General features: G+C 38.5%; 1 protein-coding gene across 1 annotated transcript in view; it reads left to right on the top strand.

The window, feature by feature from the left end:
* The window catches only part of Chn2 (chimerin 2), a 336,451-nt gene that overhangs the window by 188,609 nt on the left and 128,621 nt on the right, over positions 1 to 19,221 (top strand). The window contains exon 4 of the mRNA XM_069996025.1: positions 17,345 to 17,376. Coding sequence (XP_069852126.1) covers positions 17,345 to 17,376 — 32 coding nt within the window. The remainder of the gene's footprint in view (positions 1 to 17,344; positions 17,377 to 19,221) is intronic.

Here is a 19,221-nt window from a genome sequence, read left to right as displayed (position 1 = left end):
TTTGGCCCATCACAGACCTGCTGAATGACAGACTCCAAAGATGAGGTCCAGCAATCTATGCTTTAACCAGTTCAGCAAGGACTCCTGATGCTTAACTCTAGTGCGAGGACTACTGTTCTAACAACTGTTCTTGCTCCTTTGTGCTTTCTATCATGTCCTTCCCTTTGTTGTAGAGAGACAATCACAATTTTTGCCTCCTGATGGCTGATGGCCTTGCTCTAGACTTCTCATGGATTCAAAGTAGATGTCAAGTGACCCTGTATCCTTCTTTATGTATCTAGAATATTTTCACATAGAACTGACTTTGCTACCCTTTAAAAAGTTGCTTTTGTGCCTAGCTTTCCAATAGTCTCTCATGTTGCAGAGACCAAATATGAATCATTGTAAGAGTGTGATCATCACCTACTTTAGCATGATACCCTACCTCTACCTTCACCTCTTTTCTGATATTAATATTTGTATGACCAACTCACAAAACTATTCAAATTCGATTCTTATAAGATGATTCATGTGTATAAATTTATACTCAAGGTATACTATTATGAACACCAACATTTTGCATATATGTTAACTATTTCCCTTATTTGTGCTATGCACAGGTAATTCTTCCAGGATTTCTTATGTGTAAAGTGGACTTTAGCATTACAACAAGTAATAAATTCACTAGTATTATGTTAAGAATAGTTTGGATTGCACTTCTGTTTCCCATGGTGCTAGCTTCTTTACTCACCTTATTATCTTTGTGCTTAGTGAGCATGTCTCATTTCAGGATTTAAGGTGGCTAATTTACTAAGAAGAGTGAGTCGTCAGCTGGCATTCTCCCACTCCTGCCTCCCTGCCTCAGTCTACCTCTCCTCTGTTGTTGCCTGGCTAATGCTGACAAAACCATTGGAAATCTATCACCTTTGGCCATGTTCTTTAACAAATCACAATCTTACTTCATATCAGCTCTACTAAGTACACTGTATCTCCCTGTATCTTCCAGGCTTTGCTTTAGTGATGGTATCTCTTTCTTCCTCCTTATTTATATGGTTTGTGTCAGCTCCCTGTCTACCATGGAAGGAAATTAAATAGGCTTGGCACAGCCTGACAAAGGTATATTGGTTGCCACCCAGCATCTTGTGTCCTTCTAGGTAATTATACATTGATTGTGTGATGAATTGTTCCTGTCTCTTCCTGGGTATACCTAAGAGTCTGTACTTACACTTTGCTGAGTATCCCTTCGCTCCTCTGTGGTCCTCTAGGTTCTCCAGGTCCTCATGGCCTCTCAAAGACTGTGCTTAATCCTGTCTCCTCCATACCTCTCAATTCAAGGATGTAAGTCAGACTCCTACTTGTTTCAGTAGTTTAAGTTGTTTAAAAATATAATTCAAGCCAGGCACTGGTGGCTCCACCTGTAATCCTAGCTACTCAAGAGTCTGAGATCTGAGGATTACAGTTTTAAGCTAGCCTAGGCAGGAAACTTTTATCTCCATTTAGCCACCAAAAAACTGGAAGTGGATCTGCTAAAGTGGTAGAGTACTAGCCTTCAGCAAAAATGTTCAGGGACTGTGCTCAGGCCTTGAGTTCAAGTCCCAGGACAGGTACAGACACAAGTACACACAGAAATATATATATGTATGTATGTAAATATACATATGTATATATACATATGTATGTATGTATGTATGTATATATATATATATATATATATATATATATATATTTCAGCTGGGCACTTTTGGCTCATTCCTGTCACCCTAGCTACTAAGGAGGCTGAGATATGAGGATTGCAGTTTGAAGCCAGCCCAGACAAAAGAATGCATTTCATTCTTAGATCCCATATAATTGCATAAAGCCAGAAGTGGAACTGTAGCTCAAATAATAGAATGAAGAGTACAAGGTCCTGAATTCAAGCCCCAGTACTGGCATATACGAAACAATCAAATAAATGAAAATAGAATTCAACCATTTTCTGCCTGAGTTCACTGTGATTTTCTAGGTTGGCATCAAAATAGGATGACTTAAAAATTAAATGACTCTTAAATGGCACTAGTGGCTTGTGTCTACAGTCCTAGCTACTCAGAATATTGAGGATTGCCCTTCAAAGCCAGCCCCAGCAGAAAAGTTCCTGATACTCCTATTCTCCAATTAACCACCTAAAAGCCAGAAGTAGAGCTGTGGCTCAAGGGGTAGAGTGTAAGCCTTGAGCAAAAGAGCTCAGAGATAGCACCCAGGCTCTGAGTTCAAGCCCTAGGACTAGCAACACACACACACACACACACACACACACACACACACACACACACACACACACACACACACACACACCAAAATTAATGACTCTCCACACAGTGGGTGCAGTGAATGAAGAGGCATGATCTCTATTAAACAATAAGTCCTAGTAGGTGGAGGCAAGTTTTATATTTTGAGCTAATTGTATCATAGTTTTGAGAACAGACTCACATTTTTTAGCCTGCAAGAGGCACTTATAAAACCACAGCCTGTGAACTATGTTTGTAATAAAGTTTCTTGAAATACAACAGTGCCCATTCCTCTCTGAATGAGCTGAGTCCTTGGGACAGAGACTATTGTTCCACGAAGTCTGTACCATTTGCTCTTTCCCAAAAAGTTTGCTGGCCACTAATTTTGTACTAAAAGTTACTTTGAAGAAGGAGCTAATAAAGCACTTAGAAATGGGCTTGGCATGTATATATTGGAATTATCGTGCTTTCGTTTGTACACCTGCCAAATACCTTGTGAGTGGAAAAAAAGAATGTTACAGCTTGGTGCTTTTGACAAAAAGTTTATTCTAGACCATTCAATGAAACAACTTGGCCTTGATCTTTAGCACATGTAAGTTGCAGAGGCCAAGATAGTCATACGAAGCAACTTTTACCCTTGTTCTCACTGTGACTTCCTCCCTTGTAGCCTGTGAGACATGGCGGCCTGTTGGAACAGGTGGCACAGCGCCCCTCACAGGGAGTGGGGTGAATGAAGAAGTTCCTTGGTAATAACTGTGAGCATGGAACAACACTCATTTTCTTTCAAGATCAAAGTTGGTGTCCCCCTCCTATGAAAGCTGACATATCATCGGATTCTGACCAAAGATTTGCATGTGGTGTTTGGAGGGAACAGTGTTATGTCTTCAACACAAAAAGACATTTTTAAAAAGCAGGACTCATGAGTGGTAAACAGATGGACAATGAACAAATAGATATACCATAAAGTAATGTAGACTCTAGGTGGTATGTATAGGAGTGTATCTACACTCCTATATAGAATGATATTTCAGTCTTTCTTATATTCTACAAGTATATTAAAATATTACATGGGTAGATAAGTTTTCCACAACTGCTGAGATGTGGAGAAAATTCATTTTCTTTGTTGTTGTTGTTGTGAGGCTTGAACTTGGCCTGAGCACTGTCCCTGGGCTCTTCAGTTCAAGGTGAGTGCTCTACTATTTGAGCCACAGCACCACTTCGGTTTTCTGGTGGTTAATTGGTAAGAGTCTCTTGGACTTTCTTGCCCAGGTTGGCTTTGAATCGCAATCCTCAGATTTCAATCTTCTGAGTAGCTAAGATTATAGATGTGAGCCATTAATACCCAGTGTGTCAATTTCTTTTAAATTTAGAGATGACATAAACCTTTGGCCTTCCAGTCCTACTCTGAGGGAGCTATCCCAAAGAAATAAAGGCCTGAGCAAGGTTGGAAATAATACTCAGTGAACACCCAGCCCAACAATAGACAATCTTGTTTCTGTTCCAATAATCTATCTGTGCCATACTGGTTGTTAAATATTTTAATGCAGCCTTTGGATGTATAAGTAAAATTTCAGTATGTGAAAAAAGTCATACTAAAATATAAAAAGAAAAACTTAAAGTGTGATTGTGTAAGGAGAACAAGGTTGGGAACAAAGGCATTTCTTGGTTGCAGAACCCTGCCAGGAAGAGCGACACGGCGGCTGGGATCCTGTAACAGAGCTTTGCTCAGGAATCCAGTGTGGAATGAAGGATGTGGGAGGGAAGAATGGGCAGAGCAGGGATGCACAGGCATGAATGAGGCGCTTTCACACTTGTACGTGTACACACCATGTTGAGAATCATTATGGAAGGGGTTTCTATTTTACAAATTAGATATTTTGTAAAACAATAGAAAGCAGGTTTCCTGACTTAATGGCATAAATTTGATATAGAGAAATGAGTATTGGATCTGAAATTAGGGACTGGGTTTCAACTTTGACTCAGTGATTGGTTCTACTGTTATGAGAATAAAGCTACCCCCTCTGAGTTGCAGCTTCTTTGTCTATAAGGCTCTGGACAGGGTGTAGCACACTTGCAACCTTAAGTTACTCTTCCAGTGAAATAGGACTGCATTTCAAGTCCTGCCACAGGAAAACATTAGAGACCTTATCTAAGAAATGAGCTTGGTACCAGACACCAACCTGTAATCCCAGCTACTTTGGAAGTGAAGGTGGGAGGGTCATATGGACCAAATCCAGCCCTGGAAAAGCTGGAGATTTTTTTTAATTAAAAAAAAAGCCAAAACACACAGAGCTGGGGCTATAACTCAAGTGGTAGAATGCTTTCCTAGGAGGCTCAAGTCTCTGGGTTTAAACAAGACAGGAAGGAGAGAGGAAGAAATACCACAAGGATTTGTATCTATCTGTAAGATAGATACAAAGGAGAATGTTGGTGTAGTTTGAAAGCCTGAGAAACAAAGGTGCTGATTCTAGTTCAGATCCATAGACCCAAGAACCAGGAACTGAACACAGGAGAACTCAGGAATGTAAGGAGAGAGAGATGGAGACACAGAGACAGAAACAGAAACAGAGAGAGAGGCACATATATAGAGACACAGAGAGAAAGAATAAAAACAATTTCCTCTACCTTTTTGTTTTACCAGACCCTCAACAGTTTCCATACTGCTTTATGAGTCTCTCAATTTCAAATGTGGATCTCTTTTAGAAACATTTCCACAGATACAACTAGAAACAATATTTAATTTGCTATCTAGGAAGCCTGTGGTCCAGTTAAGTTGACAGAAAAATTAATCATGAAAACACACAAGAAAAATATATGGTATCTCAGATGGTGATATTATAGATGAGGAATAAAACAAGTCAGAAAAGAGAGTTATACCAAGAAGAGATGACATTTTTAAGTAGAGTTGTCTGGAGAAGTCCTGCTGAGTTATGTAAGTTTGATCATCTGACAGTGGAGGAAATAATGTTATGTGACCAGCAAGGTGATAAAAACTCACTGAGAAAAATAGATTGGAAGATGTAAAATCTCTGACAGGAGACAAGTAAAGACTATTCCAGTGGTCCAGGTAAATAGACAACACATTGGCCATATGAAGAAATGGACCCATTTCAAGAGCAATTAAACAGTATTTACCATGGAATAAATTGACATGAGGATAGGAGAGGGAAGATTCTGGACGTCATTATCTAGCATAGGTCCTGGGTTGGGCCATTCACAGGTATGAAAAGTAAAGGAGGGTGAGTCATCCGAGGTTATGAAAACGTTTTCCTGTTCAAGTATTTACCCAAGGTCCCCAAAATGGACATCTTTAGGGATCTTACCATTTTGAAAATCAACATAACTACTACTACAGAAGCAGTGTGCTTTGTTTGGTTGGTTTTTGCTTACTTTTTTAATTAAGTTTTTTTATTGTGAAAATACTGTACAGAGGGGTTACAGTTATATGAGCAAGGTAATGAGTACATTTCTTATCCAGCATTGTTGTCTCCTTTGTTTTTCCCCTACCATCCCTTCCCTCCCACCTCCTCAGATACACCACCCCCTCCCCCCACCTAATTATAAAGTTCGATTTTCAACATAGCATCTTGTACATCTCATTGTTGCAATGGGTCAATCTGTATCCCTATTTAAACACTTGTTTTTTCCCTTCCCCTCCTCAAATTATGTCAACATCAAATACAGTGAAAACAGGGGTTACACCATGGGGGAGGGACATACAAAGCAACAACAAAAAAATCACATGGTACCTTATGAATATGTTAGAAACAATAGCAAGGAAGAAAAGACCACTTGTGTACCTATCTTGGGGTTCATTTCACTTAACGTCATCTTATCTGACCTTTTCTGCTTGTCCCAGGCATATACTAGTTATTGCAAATAAGGGAAACCATGGGACCTATATTTCTTTGGGCCTGGCTTACTTCACTTAATATAATTTTTTCCAAGTCTTTTCATTTCCTAACAAATGGGGCAATGTCATTCTTTCTGATGGAGCTGTAGAATTCCATTGTGTGTGTGTGTGTGTGTGTGTGTATACATATATATATACACGTATATATATGTATATATATATATATATATATATATATATATATATATCACATTTTCTTGATCCATTCATCTACAGAGGGGCATCTGGGTTGGTTCCATCTCTTAGCTATGGTAAATAATGCTTCAGTAAACATAGTTGTGCTGGTAGCTTTAGTATGGTCCTGTTTGTGATCATTTGGATAAATGCCCCCAAAGTGGGATTGCTGGGTCATAGGGGAGCTCTATGTGGAGTCTTTTGAGGAACCTCCTTACTACTTTCCAAAGTGGTTGAAATCCCACATCAACAACTCCTCAAAGAAACAACTGTCCAATAAATAAGTGGGTTAAAGACTTAAAGACAAACTTCTTTGAAGAGGAAATAAGAATGGCCAAATAGACACATGAAGAAATGCTCAGCCTCTCTAGCCATAAAAGAAATGCAAGTCAAAACAGCATTGAGATTCCACCTCACCCCAGTTAGAATGGCTATAATCAAGAAATCTAATATCAACAGATGCTGAAGGGGACGTGGCCAGAAGGGAACCCTACTACATTGTTGGTGGGAGTGTATACTTTTATTTTTTACTATTAGTTAATTACCCATTGTCCAGACAATTCTTTCTGCTTAGTGTAGAAGATTATGGACATTGGAACCAACTATAATCGGATGTTGGTTTGGACCTTACTCTAAACCTTTCCATGATACTGAAGTAATGTCATGATAGAGGCCTTACTGGGCTCATTAATAAATGGGAAAACAGCCACTACCTAACCTACTTTCAATGAGAATTAAAGCACCCACAGTGGAGGAATTGTTAAAAATCTCCTCTACTCTCTTGTCTAAGCCCTTCCCTTAGGGCAGGGTCAGAGTCCCTCGTCTGACAAGAAGAAGATGGAACTTAAGAGGGTGTATCTGGATATAGATACCCTTCCATTACTTTTCAAGTCTAAATATAAATAAATTGGGCATTTTATCTTCTTCCTTTATGATGTTTCTTTTGTATAATAGCTTATCTAATGGTGTCTAAGAAATCAGGGATTCTGGACAGACATTCAGACAACACTTTAACCACTCATCTTCAGCATATGCTATACCTAAGGGGCTGTGAGTGATTGAGTTCTGTTTCCAACCCAGTGCCCAGGGCAGAGTTTCAAAGCAGCGTGCCATGAGGCATGGCGTCCCAGAGTTGAGAACAACCGATGTATCCCTTTGCATGTATGCATAGCACAGCTGCTTACTTCCAAGAAATTATTAAAATAATTTTCATTCGTTTTTTCTTCCTTTCTACAGTTTACATGGTTGAAATCTTATCCAAGCAAGGAGTGAGGATAATCACCACTTTCATTAACATTTTTCTCTTTTGCATTTTGTATTCCTCTGACCTATTCTCTTGGTTAGCTGATGGTACTTCACGAGTGTCATCTTTTCTTTAAATTGCTTTTACAAATGGCCAGTGTTACCAAAACCAAACACTTTCTATCATATTTTTATTCCATTTCACTTTATTTACTTATTTGTTGTGTATTTACATTTTGGTTAGGTTTTATTTTCTTTGCTTTTGTGTGTGTGTTGGGGGAGGGCATGTATTTGTGTGCATGTCCTAGGTCTTGAACTCAGTACTGTGGTACTGTCCTTGAGCTATTTTACTCAAGACTAACATTCTATCACTTGAGCCACAGCTGCACTTCTGGTTTTGGAGTGGTTAATTGGGAATAAGAGTCTTACAAACTCTCTTTCCCAGGATGGCTTTGAATTGAGGAGTATAGGTGTGAGTCATCAGCAGTTGGCTGGTTAATATTTTGTTTTTGCTTTTTCTTAGCAAACTTCCTTGGGAAATACTCAGGAGTTAAGTCCTCTTATTCTAAAACCAGATTTCTCACTATTGACATTTTAGGTGGAATGATTCTTCGGAGGCCATCCTGTGAATTGTAGGATGCATAGCGTAGCTGCATAACCCTCTTGCTACTCACTCATGCAGAGTAGTCAAAACTATTTCTAACCTTTCCTGGTTTCTCAAAGGTAAAGGAAGCAAAATCACTTAGCTCCAATTTAGGAACCACTTGTCTAAAGAAAGATCTTTCCTTTTTCAGTATGCCCTAATATTACCATTGATTTTTTAAAAATCAGGTTTCCTGGGAAGAAAATATTGGTGTATATTTATAGACTTTAACAAAGCCATCAATGACCATGTAAGGAGATTTATTACAGAAACAGGGCATAGTAAATTTTTATAACACATTCTGATTAAGAACAAAAAGAATTTACATATCGCTGCTTTGTCACATTTCTAGAATCTTTCTAGAATCATTAAAGAAATGCCATGAGGAGGCAAAAATAAAGATTAGATTCCTGATGGAAAGAAAATGGGGGATTTTGATGTTTGTTCCATTTTTATTCTATATTATGTGCTTTGACTATAAGAATTTACATATCAGTACTTTAATTTTTTTAACAGAGAGCTTCCAATTAGATCTTTCTAATTACAAAGGAGACATATATATATATATGTATATATATATATATATATATATATATATATATATATATATATATATAGTGTGTATAAAATGGTCCCAGTATCACCAGTATTAATCCTCCACATCAAAATACTTTTCTCTCTCACCTGCAGCTCTCTCTGCAGCTCAGAGAATTTGGGATACTGTAGCTGCCTTGTATAAAAGGTTGCTACAGTTGGTTTTTAAATTGCTAGTGTTAAGTAAAAACAATATAAACCAGCTGCTGAGGGATTATAAAAGCTTTGCTTTTTCAATAATTGGAAACCTTGTTTACAGAGGATTCACAATATTCTTCAAATGCCTTTGTGTAGAAAATAAAGAAACTTGTGTTTATCTAAGCAATGATAATCTGACTACAAAGCAAACTCATTTAAGGATTATGTCCCATGTCTCACTGTGCAGCTGTCATTGACTTCTTTCACACTTCACAAAATTCTAAGAGTTTTCCGTGTAAATGAAAAGAATAACTTGGGGGAATAAACCATGTAGTTTTAGAACAAATATACTTTTAAGTCACAAGGAAAAGATTTGAGAGACTTAAAAAATATCAATTCAAAAGGTATCGATTCAAAAATTTCATTCTTTCTTGATTCAGATAATTTCAAAAAGATTTTAAGGTGTTCCTCCCTGGAAAATAATTAAAAATCACTCAGATAATGCAATTTTAGCTAACCTGCAGAATTTTGAGAGACAAAACTGGCACCCACATTGATTGGTCTCAGCCAGGCCTGAGGATATACAACTGAAATCCTAGCTACTTTTGAGGAGGAGACAACTGGACTTTGAGTTTGAGGACAACATTGGCCAACGTAACTAGATCCTGTAGCAAAAGCAAAATCTAAAGCTGGGTGTTGGTGGCTCACATCTGTCATCCTAGTTCCTCAGAAGGCTGAGATCTGAGGATCACAGTTTGAAGCCAGCCCAGGAAGAAGAGTCCATGGGACTCTGATCTCCAATGAACCACCAAAAATATCAAAAGTGGAGTTGTGGCTCAAATAATAGAGTGCCAGCCTTGAATAAAAAAGATCAGGGAGAGAACAAGGCCTTGAGTTCAAGCCCCAGTATGTACACACACACACACACACACACACACACACACACACACACACACACACACACACACACACACACACACACACACACACACACACACACACACACACACACACCATATTTTTGTAACAGTGTTAATTAAAACTGAGAGAAATGAGATGCAAAAATATTTAATAACCTACTTAGGGTCACATAGCAGTTGGATTGATGATAAGCAAGGATCTATACCTATATGCTTTATTCTGCAAACGTTTAATGACCAAGACACACTCGGCTTTCTGAATAGTATCTGAATATTTGCTCTAATGACTCATGAAAAGTGTTAGCAAGATCTTTTCCCGGGGAATGGGAGGTGAGGGAGTGTAGTTGAGATGGGAGGGAAGGGATGGATGGCAGGGGAAAAACAAAGGAGGAGGCAACAATGCTTGATAAGAAATGATACTGTGCTAGGAAGGTGGCTCAGTGGTAGAGTGTTTGTCTTACATGCATGAGGCCCTGGGTTCGATTCCTCAGTACCACATAAGCAAAAAGAAAAAAGCTGGAAGTGGCACTGTGGCTCAAGTGGTAGAGCGCTAGCCTTGAGCTGAAGAGCTGAAGGACAGCGCCCAGGCCTAGAGTTCAGGCCCCACGACCGGACCCAAAAATAAAAAAATAAAAAAATTTTAAAAAGAAATAATACTTTGCTCATGTAACTGTAACCCCTCTGCACAGTATTTTCACAATAAAAAACTTATTTAAAAAGATCTTAGTTAAAAATCTACTATACTAAGTTCTTATGTGTGTAGCAGCTTCTCAGACCTTGATGTGTTTGTGGGTCCTTTTGGAGATGAAGAGTGGAGCCACAGGCTGCTAAACTTGTATGGCACCTAGCAGCTTGTGAAGGGCCAGCTTCCCTCAAATCTCAAAGTTCTCCTAATTGGCTGTAAGTTTAAACCCTACTATTTCCCTACCATTCCTAGAGAGAGCAACCCTTCAGGCTTTGGTAAACCTGAGGACACCACAACTCAGATCTAATTAGGAAATAACTTTCAGATATCTAGTAAAAAAAATTTCATTATTATTTTTTATTTCAGTACCTGCTCAGCATGCCAGAATAATATGATTCCCATTCTATTCTTCTGTGGACTACACAAATACATATATACTCATTACTCCATTCAATGTTAAACAGTTAGGTAATTGGTTCTTACGTGTTTTATGTTATGCAAAAAAATCCTTACTACCTTGATAGATGGTTTAGGAGCATATTAGTAGCATTTACTTTAAAAATGAACTATTCTTTTTCCAGGTAAAGGAGTGGAAAATAGGCTCACCTCGTTTTGTAAGAATGCATGAGGTTCCCAGAGCAAATGTGCCTCTGCATACACTGTGCCAAACAATGTGGGAGAGTTCTTGGGAAAACAATGATGAGGAAAACAAAACAGCAGAAAACTCACGGAAAGCAAGGTAGACATGGTGGCTCGTGGCTGTCATCGGGCTGGCTGCAGGCATGAGGATAGCTAACTTGGACTCCTTAGCAAGACCCTGTCTCCGAATCAAAACCCAAAACTTTATAGGGTAGTCAGAGAAGAAAGTATCAAACAAATATTTGACATTTTGTCTGAGTGTTTTCTAACAGATTGGGCTAAGGAGAATCTAAGGACTCAGCAAAGAATGGGCCTGCTCTCCCTTCAACACAGAAGAGGCTTCTCTGGTACCGATTGTAACTAGGGCTCACTAAAATACCGGTTTTCCAGGCACTGTTGCAAGTACATTACATGTATTTCTTCATTTGACTATTACAACAACCAGATGAGGCAGGGAACACTTATTATTCTGTGTGTGTGTGTGTGTGTGTGTGTGTGTGTGTGTGTGTGTGTGTGTGTGTGTGTGTGTGTGTGTGTGTGTGTGTGTGTGTGTGTGTGTGTGTCTGGGGCTTGAACTCAGGGACTTGTGCTTTCCTATACTCTCTCTTGGCTTTTGAGCCACTTCCAGTTTTTTTGTTGGTTAATTGAAGATTAAAAATCTCACCAACTTTTCTGCCGGGGGTTGGCTTCTAACAACAGTCCTCTGATCTCAGCCTTCTGAATAGTTAGGATTATAGGCATGAACCACCAGGTCCTAGCTTATTTCCATTTTAAAGAGTAAGAAATGGAGGAACATAGAAATCAGTAATGTGCTTAAGGACACACAGATCTGGCCTCAAAGATAGGTGGTCTGAGTTTCAGAGCTTGTTCTTCAACAGCAGGCGATCTGCCTCTTTTGAATGAGAATCCATGACCTTAATATATTTTTTAAAATGATGACATCATGGAGGGAACACAATTAAGGAACTACAGATAATTTGGGTTACTGGAGCATAAGATGACCACGGGGTGAGGAGGCCAGGGGCTGGAAGCCATAACATTTGTGATGGCTTCACATCTGTAGGAACACATTATGTGGATAGTATGAAGAAGACTGAAGAGGATCAGCGTCATCCTTAGTAGTCGCAGTACTAACAATGTGAGTATAAAGTCAGCAAACAAGTCTTATTTAATACATGTAATCTTTCCCTTGGAATCTTTGGAGGACTGGTTCCAGGATGTCTGTCAGATACCAAAATTTGAATATACTCAAGTCTCTTCTATGGAACAGTGTAGTATTTGCATGTAGCCTACCCAGGTCTCAGCATTTTTTATCTCATACTAGATATCTTACAAAATCTATTACCCATACACTTCATTCATGTGGACTCAGGCCAGTTCTTGGCAAAAAGCAAATTTGGGGTTTTGCTAATACTTTCTATCTTCAGTTGGTTGAATGTAAAGATATAAAATTGAAGGACTGGGCAAGCCCATTATGTACTGCATGAGCATGAATCTGCAGTTATAGAATTGAAGGCTATGGAGGGCTCACTGTGTATTACAATAGCATGATCTCTTTCATTTGGGAATCTTGGAAAGCTTTTCTTTTACTTCATCAAGTTTCCATTGCTCAGAGCTTATTGAGAATGCATCTACCAAAATACCCTCAGAACAAATCGCAATGGAAATCTTATGCCTCTTCTATCTCAAATGTCTAGTTTGATCACTTAACCTTGTTCACTGGGTTGACTCTGAATGCCTGATTGCTTAAATAACATCTCCCAAGTCCATTGTCAAAAAAACAAATACATACTGAAGAGTTATAGTTTGAATGAGAAGACAATACTTTCAAAAGGGCATCTGCAAGGATATTCAAAAGAATGGGCAATATATCTTAATGCAGTTCCAGTTTTAATGCAGCTTTAATCACTGGAGACAACATCTGCCATATCTGTCCACCTTGAGGGATTAGTCTTACTATAGATAATTATCTAGAATTAAATATTCACCTATCTTTAAAAAAAAAACCAGCCACTGTTTTCATGGTCATCTACAGGTGCCTTGGGAAGGATCTATTTCATGTGGCCTTTCACTGATATAATGAGAAGTGTTCCTTTTTGGACCATTTAGATCATATAAAGGCCTAGGATTAGAAGATCTAGCCATTTACCCTCAAATATCTGTGTTTTTCTGAAAGGAAATTAAAAGATGGGGTTCTTTCCCTTCTTGGGAGCCAGAACACTAATTCCCAAGAGCAAGTGAGCAGAGCTGATATTTAATAGCTCTAGTCTCAGCAGCCAGGTTCACCAAGGAGGCTCCTGGGTCTATCCTAGGACTTTTTAAATTTATTTTAATTTATTTATTTATTTATTTTGTCAGTTGTGGGGCTTGAACTCTGGGCTTGAGCACTGTCTCTTATCTCTTTGGCTCAAGGCAAGCGCTACCGCTTGAGCAACAGTGCCACTTCTGGTATTCTGAGTGGTTTATTGGAGATAAGAGTCTCATGGCCTTTCCTGTCTGGGCTGGCTTTGAACTGTGATCCTTAGATCTCAGCCTCCTGAGTAGCTAGGATTACAGGTGTGAGCCACCAGCACCCAGCTATCCTGGGACTTTTTTGATAGTGCTAGGAAGCTCCAGAAACAACTTTCATTCATGTGTGATAGGATACATCTTCTCCCTTCCTGATTTCATATGACTATCTAAAGTAGTCCTTCAGTTCACAGAGAGTCACAGATAAAATTCTTAAAAGGGATGCAAGAACTTTGGAGCTGTCTTACTTTTTAATTAACAACAGTTCTTCTGGCTCAGCTGCATGACCATTAGACACTGAAATTTAGTGCTACTGCTTCTTTAAAAGTGATAACAGCTCTGGATCTCACAAGTGGACCTCAAGAATCATTGGTGGCTGAACGAGCTGTGCTTGGGAAAAGAGGGATTTGGGTTCTGTAAGGCATTGATGACTCACACTGGAGAGGTTACCAGGTACTCCAGGGGGGTACCTTGTCCCCAAGACCTTAGCTCACTTGGTTTGATCTGGATCCAAGTATCCAATAGTATCCCACTTGAAGACGTGTGAATATTCTATGGCTTTTTATTCTTCAGAAGCATTTAACTTAAAAATTGAGCTCCTAACTAGTTTAAAGCTCAGTGAGGAGGAGGAGTGATGGAGACTATGTTTAGACTCTTGTGCATGAAAAAATTAGAAAAAAGAAATGTAATAATCATAGCCATTCTCTCTCTTTAACATTAACAAAGTAAACTATATTTTATGCAATGCCTACTGTGACAAGCAATGGAAAAGACATGGACTCAGATTGTCTCCAGTAGCTTGGCCCAGTGTGAGTAATGATCATAGTCAGCTACATCTTCCATTCTTGCTCTCTCTTACATCGAACTCTCCAGATTTAGAGCTGGATTTAAATAGTTTGAATACCTGTCTGTACCAGTAGTGGGTTCCTTTTGTTCTGGTCCTATTCTATATACATTTTGCCCCACGTAGCACAGTACTCTCGTGTGTGTGTGTGTGTGTGTGTGTGTGTGTGTGTGTGTGTGTGTGTGTGTGTGTGGTGTGTGTGTGTGTGTGTGTGTGTGTGTGTGTGTGTGTGTAGGCCTTGGGGCTGAACTCAGGGCCTAGGCACTGTCCTGAGCTTTTGCTCAAGGCTAATGCCCTACCACTTGAGCCACAGCTCCACTTCTGGCTTTTTGGTAGTTAGTTGGAGATAAGAATTTTACAGACTTTCTTGCTCAGGCTGGCTTTGAACCATGAACCTCAGACCTCAGCCTCCTGAGTAGCTAGGATTACAGGTGTGAGCCACCGGCATCCGGCTACGCTCATCTTCTAGTAGTCTCTTACCCAAGAGATTTGTCCTTCAACTGGACCAAAGTTTCCACTATGCAGGATCTTATTTGGTGAACTCTAAGTCACCATAAAATATCCATATTTAGGCAGCTGTTAGATTTCTCCTTGTTTTCTTTCCTACCTGTTACAAGTGCAGAACCCCCTGAGCACCCTGTAGCCGTGTCCTTCCTGCCCCTGTGAGGTCATTACTGCTTGAGCAGCTGAGCAAAAAGCCCTGAACCTAATACATATTTTATATATAGCTTTATGATTGATGAATGAACTGAAAGTAATTATTGTCTTGTTAAAGAGTCATTTAAATCCAACATTTATTAACCACTTACCTTCATGTCAAGAGTGAGTAGTTGGCTTTCTGTACTGTGCTGCCCATCTAGGAACTTAATTACCCTTCCACTTTTGGAAAAATGAGAGGATGAGAAAAAAGAACAAGGTTGAGGGTTACATCCAGATTTTTCAAATGCTAAAAAGAGAAGTATAAAAATAAAATTGTGCTCTCATTGGGCACCAGTGGCTCAGGCCTGTAATCTTAGATATCAGAAGGCTGAGATCTGAGGATCAAGGTTCAAAACCAGCCCAGGCAGGAAATTCCATGAGTCTCCTATCTCCGAGTCACCATCCAAATGTCAGAAGTGGAGCTATGGCTCAAGTAATAGAGTGCCAACTTTGAGCAAAAATGCTAAAGGACAGTGTCCAGGCCCTGAGTTAGAGCTCTAGTATGAGTGAGTGCACATGTGCACGCGCGCATGCATGCACACATACACCCCCACACACACACACACAATTGTCCTTCCATAGAGGGAATAATATCAAATTTTGGTGTATTACCTTCCAAGAAGAAAGAGTGATTGTACCATTTTATCTAGTCTACCATTGACTTTTCTGGTTCTATATTTCTTGCATAATTCAATCGTTTTGCAGTTGAACACCAACAGTATCATAAAAATAAGCAAGAACTTTGAAAGCCAATAGAATGATATAAATGAAATAACAAAATGTTCAGCTCATATTTTAAAGCTTACTGATTTGTAGAGCAACAGTACACATTATTTATAGAAAAGACCTCATATAGACAATCTGCACTTCTGTTAATGATGTTATTTAAATCTTCCTACACAAAGTCACTGATCAGGCTCCAAATCTTGAAGATGGATAGTTATGAATGCCCTCTTGGTTGAATGCTCTTTATGTGTAAAGCGCATAGAGGAGTGAACACATATTTGATTGTTGATAATTAGTTTTGTGCCAACTAGGCCTGTCCCAGCAGAGTTGTGAGTATGGTACTCAGAGCTCTAGGCCTGAGCTTTTCTCCTCTTCATAGTGACCTGTTGTCTGCTCAAATACCCTGCATCCTTTGGAGGGTGAAGGTAGGGCAGGAAACTGCCTGCAGGGAATCTTGAAATCCCACCACTGTCTGTGAGCCCTGCTGAGAAAACACTTTTGACTGTTGACAGAAAGAACTATAGACAAAATAGCTACCAGGCCCATGGAAAAAGATAAACTTATTCCTGTATGTACAACCATCAATAAAATGTACAACTTTATGTAACACAACTATATTTTGAGTGTCCCTTGCATGAGAGTAACAGAAAGAAAGCCAATTATGACAATCATTTATTTCTTACCAACTCCAACACCTTAAACATCAGAAAACAAAGCACTCCTATGAAAGTAGATTACCAACATGCGATCAAGATCTAAAATGATTACTGATCAAAATCTAAAATGATTACCCTAAGGCTGAAGTTGTGGTTGAAATCTTCTCTGGAAGGTGTATAAATTTTAAAGCCTTAAATCTTATCTTCTATATAATATACCTCTGCTGTCAATAAATTTCAGCCCATTAGCCATTTGTTAAAAAAAGCATGTTATAATAATTTTGTTTGAATGGAGATCAAATTAAGCCTATTTTGTTTTTAATCCACGTGTACTCCTTATTTGTTTTACAAATGCATAACGAAACAATTTAATGAAGATTGAAATAAATGCTTATGTTTTATTCATACAAGAAATGAATGAAGCCTTATCTTTACAAATTCCTTAATAATAAAATAAGCAGTACTTTGTTTCCTCTGAAAATTCGTTTTGTAGGCAATTAGTTTAGAAAGGAAGTGAGCCTAATGAGAAGAAAAAGGTACCAACTCTAGCTCACCTTACCCAAGACAGTGGAATGTATTGATTAATTTCATAGCTTCACAGATCTCTAATGTATAGTAAAATCACAACTGGGACTTTAACCTTGTTTAGTTGAATAGAATTTTTATGTAGCTGATTTGAATTCAAATGCATTATTAATCTTTTTCTTCTTTTTAATGTAGGTGGAAAACAGACCAAAATATTATGGAAGAGAGTATGTATTATACTATTTTTTGTTTTAACAATCTAATAAGTAGTCACTTTGTGTGTCATATCAATATTTAAAATTCTCTAATTTATGGTCTTCATCATATGTCCATTGTGTAAGAGTTTAGTAAGAAGAATAAGAGCAATCAGATTCCTTTGTATTGAATTTTCTTTACAACACTCGGGTGCATGATTTCCATTAAGGTGGCAGGGAAAGTGGTTCATGCTACAATTCTTTCCACAAAAGCTGTTTCCAAGTACCTCACAAGTATTTGAAATGTAAGACAGTGTTTTTCATAATGAGGGCTTTCTGTGAGCATTTCACTTCACTGTATACCTTGATACAATATAAACATTTGGTTTGTTGAAATCCACACACTGTAACTGAATTCCTGATTTTCATATACTCTATGTTCTCAGTAGCCAGGGAAGACATTCCATTTCCATACAGTCTTATTTTTTTTAAAAAGGTAGTTTCTCCTGACTTGGATATATGTACACATTGCTTTACTACATTCATTAGTATTTATCCTCTTTTTCCCTATTTTCTAATTAATGCCAGCTCTTGTTTTGCTTTATTTGCTCAGGCACCTTACTACCACGCAAATATGTGTGACCATAAAATAATTTGTGGTCTGAGTGTGGTTGTAAAGCCCCTCACCAGAGGGAGAATTAGTGTACAAGTCATTCTTTTACCCAGAGCCAACCTGGTAGCAAAGCCTCTTTAAAGTCCACCTACCAAGTTCCCGCAGCCAATACCAACCTTGTTCATTTCATTCTCTTTCCCAACAGAGTCACTCACATCATGATTAATGACCCTCTTAGTGGACACAGCCCAGTGCTCCTTCCTCATTGCCACAGCTGCATTTCAGAGCCTCCCTTTCCAGGGCTTTGGGAATTCAGCATCCCTATGAGTACCTACCCAGGATTGTGGATAGGTACCCTCTTTCCAAGCCCATGTCCCTAAAGTCTGGTATATATTGTAATATGGCTTCCAGTCTCAATATACTGCTCAGGTTTTGCTTGAAAGTAGCATAATTAATACTATTTTTAAAAAAATAATGAAAACCTATCATATACACTTGACACATGGATCCTAAATGCTATTGTATTCATTGTGCACTTTCTTTTTGCATAAAAATTTGGTTGAATAACCTTTCAGTTCTTATTTTCCAGTCCCCAGTTCTAGAAAATAAAAAGACCAAGGAAACATTTTTTTAACCACACAAGGAACACTTTGTTTTAGAAGCAAATAAATTTAGAGCCTTCTGATTTCATGTTTCTTCTTAAATTTATTTATTTCAGGGCTTTTTTTTCTACTGTAAAAGTATTACATGCTGGCTTTAGAATTGGAAATGCATTTCTTGTGAATGAAGCACACTATTGACAATGGATAACTTAGGGGGAAATTACTTAAATTTTTTTATTTTTTTACTTCTTTGTACTTTTAGATATTTGAATTTTTTCCCCCAGTCCGGAAGCTTGAACTCAGGGCCTGGGCACCATCCTGAGCCTCTTTTTGTTCAAGGCTAGTGCTCTACCACATGAGCCAAAGTGCCACTTCCTAAATATTTGATACATGAATTTTGAGTATTGCTTTTGCAGATAGATGTTACATTTAGTTTTTAAATCTAATAATACCTGCTAACTCAGATCATATCAGAAAGGAAGATAGTTAAAGACATCTCATCCTTACCCCTCAGAGAAAAATCATCATTCCTTCGTTAACTGTTTCTTTCTGGTACATCATATCATATATGTACACCACAGATATTCTGACTTTCCTAAAGCCATGCATCAGGGAATGAGGAGCTACTGACTGGATGTTAAGGTATACAAATTGTTACATTCT

Source organism: Dipodomys merriami, unplaced genomic scaffold (assembly GCF_024711535.1).
Source record: "Dipodomys merriami isolate MVZ:Mamm:240054 unplaced genomic scaffold, mDipMer1.0.p SCAF_5, whole genome shotgun sequence".
In the NCBI taxonomy this organism is placed as follows: Eukaryota; Metazoa; Chordata; class Mammalia; order Rodentia; family Heteromyidae; genus Dipodomys; species Dipodomys merriami.
This window is presented reverse-complemented; position numbering and strand designations above follow the sequence as displayed.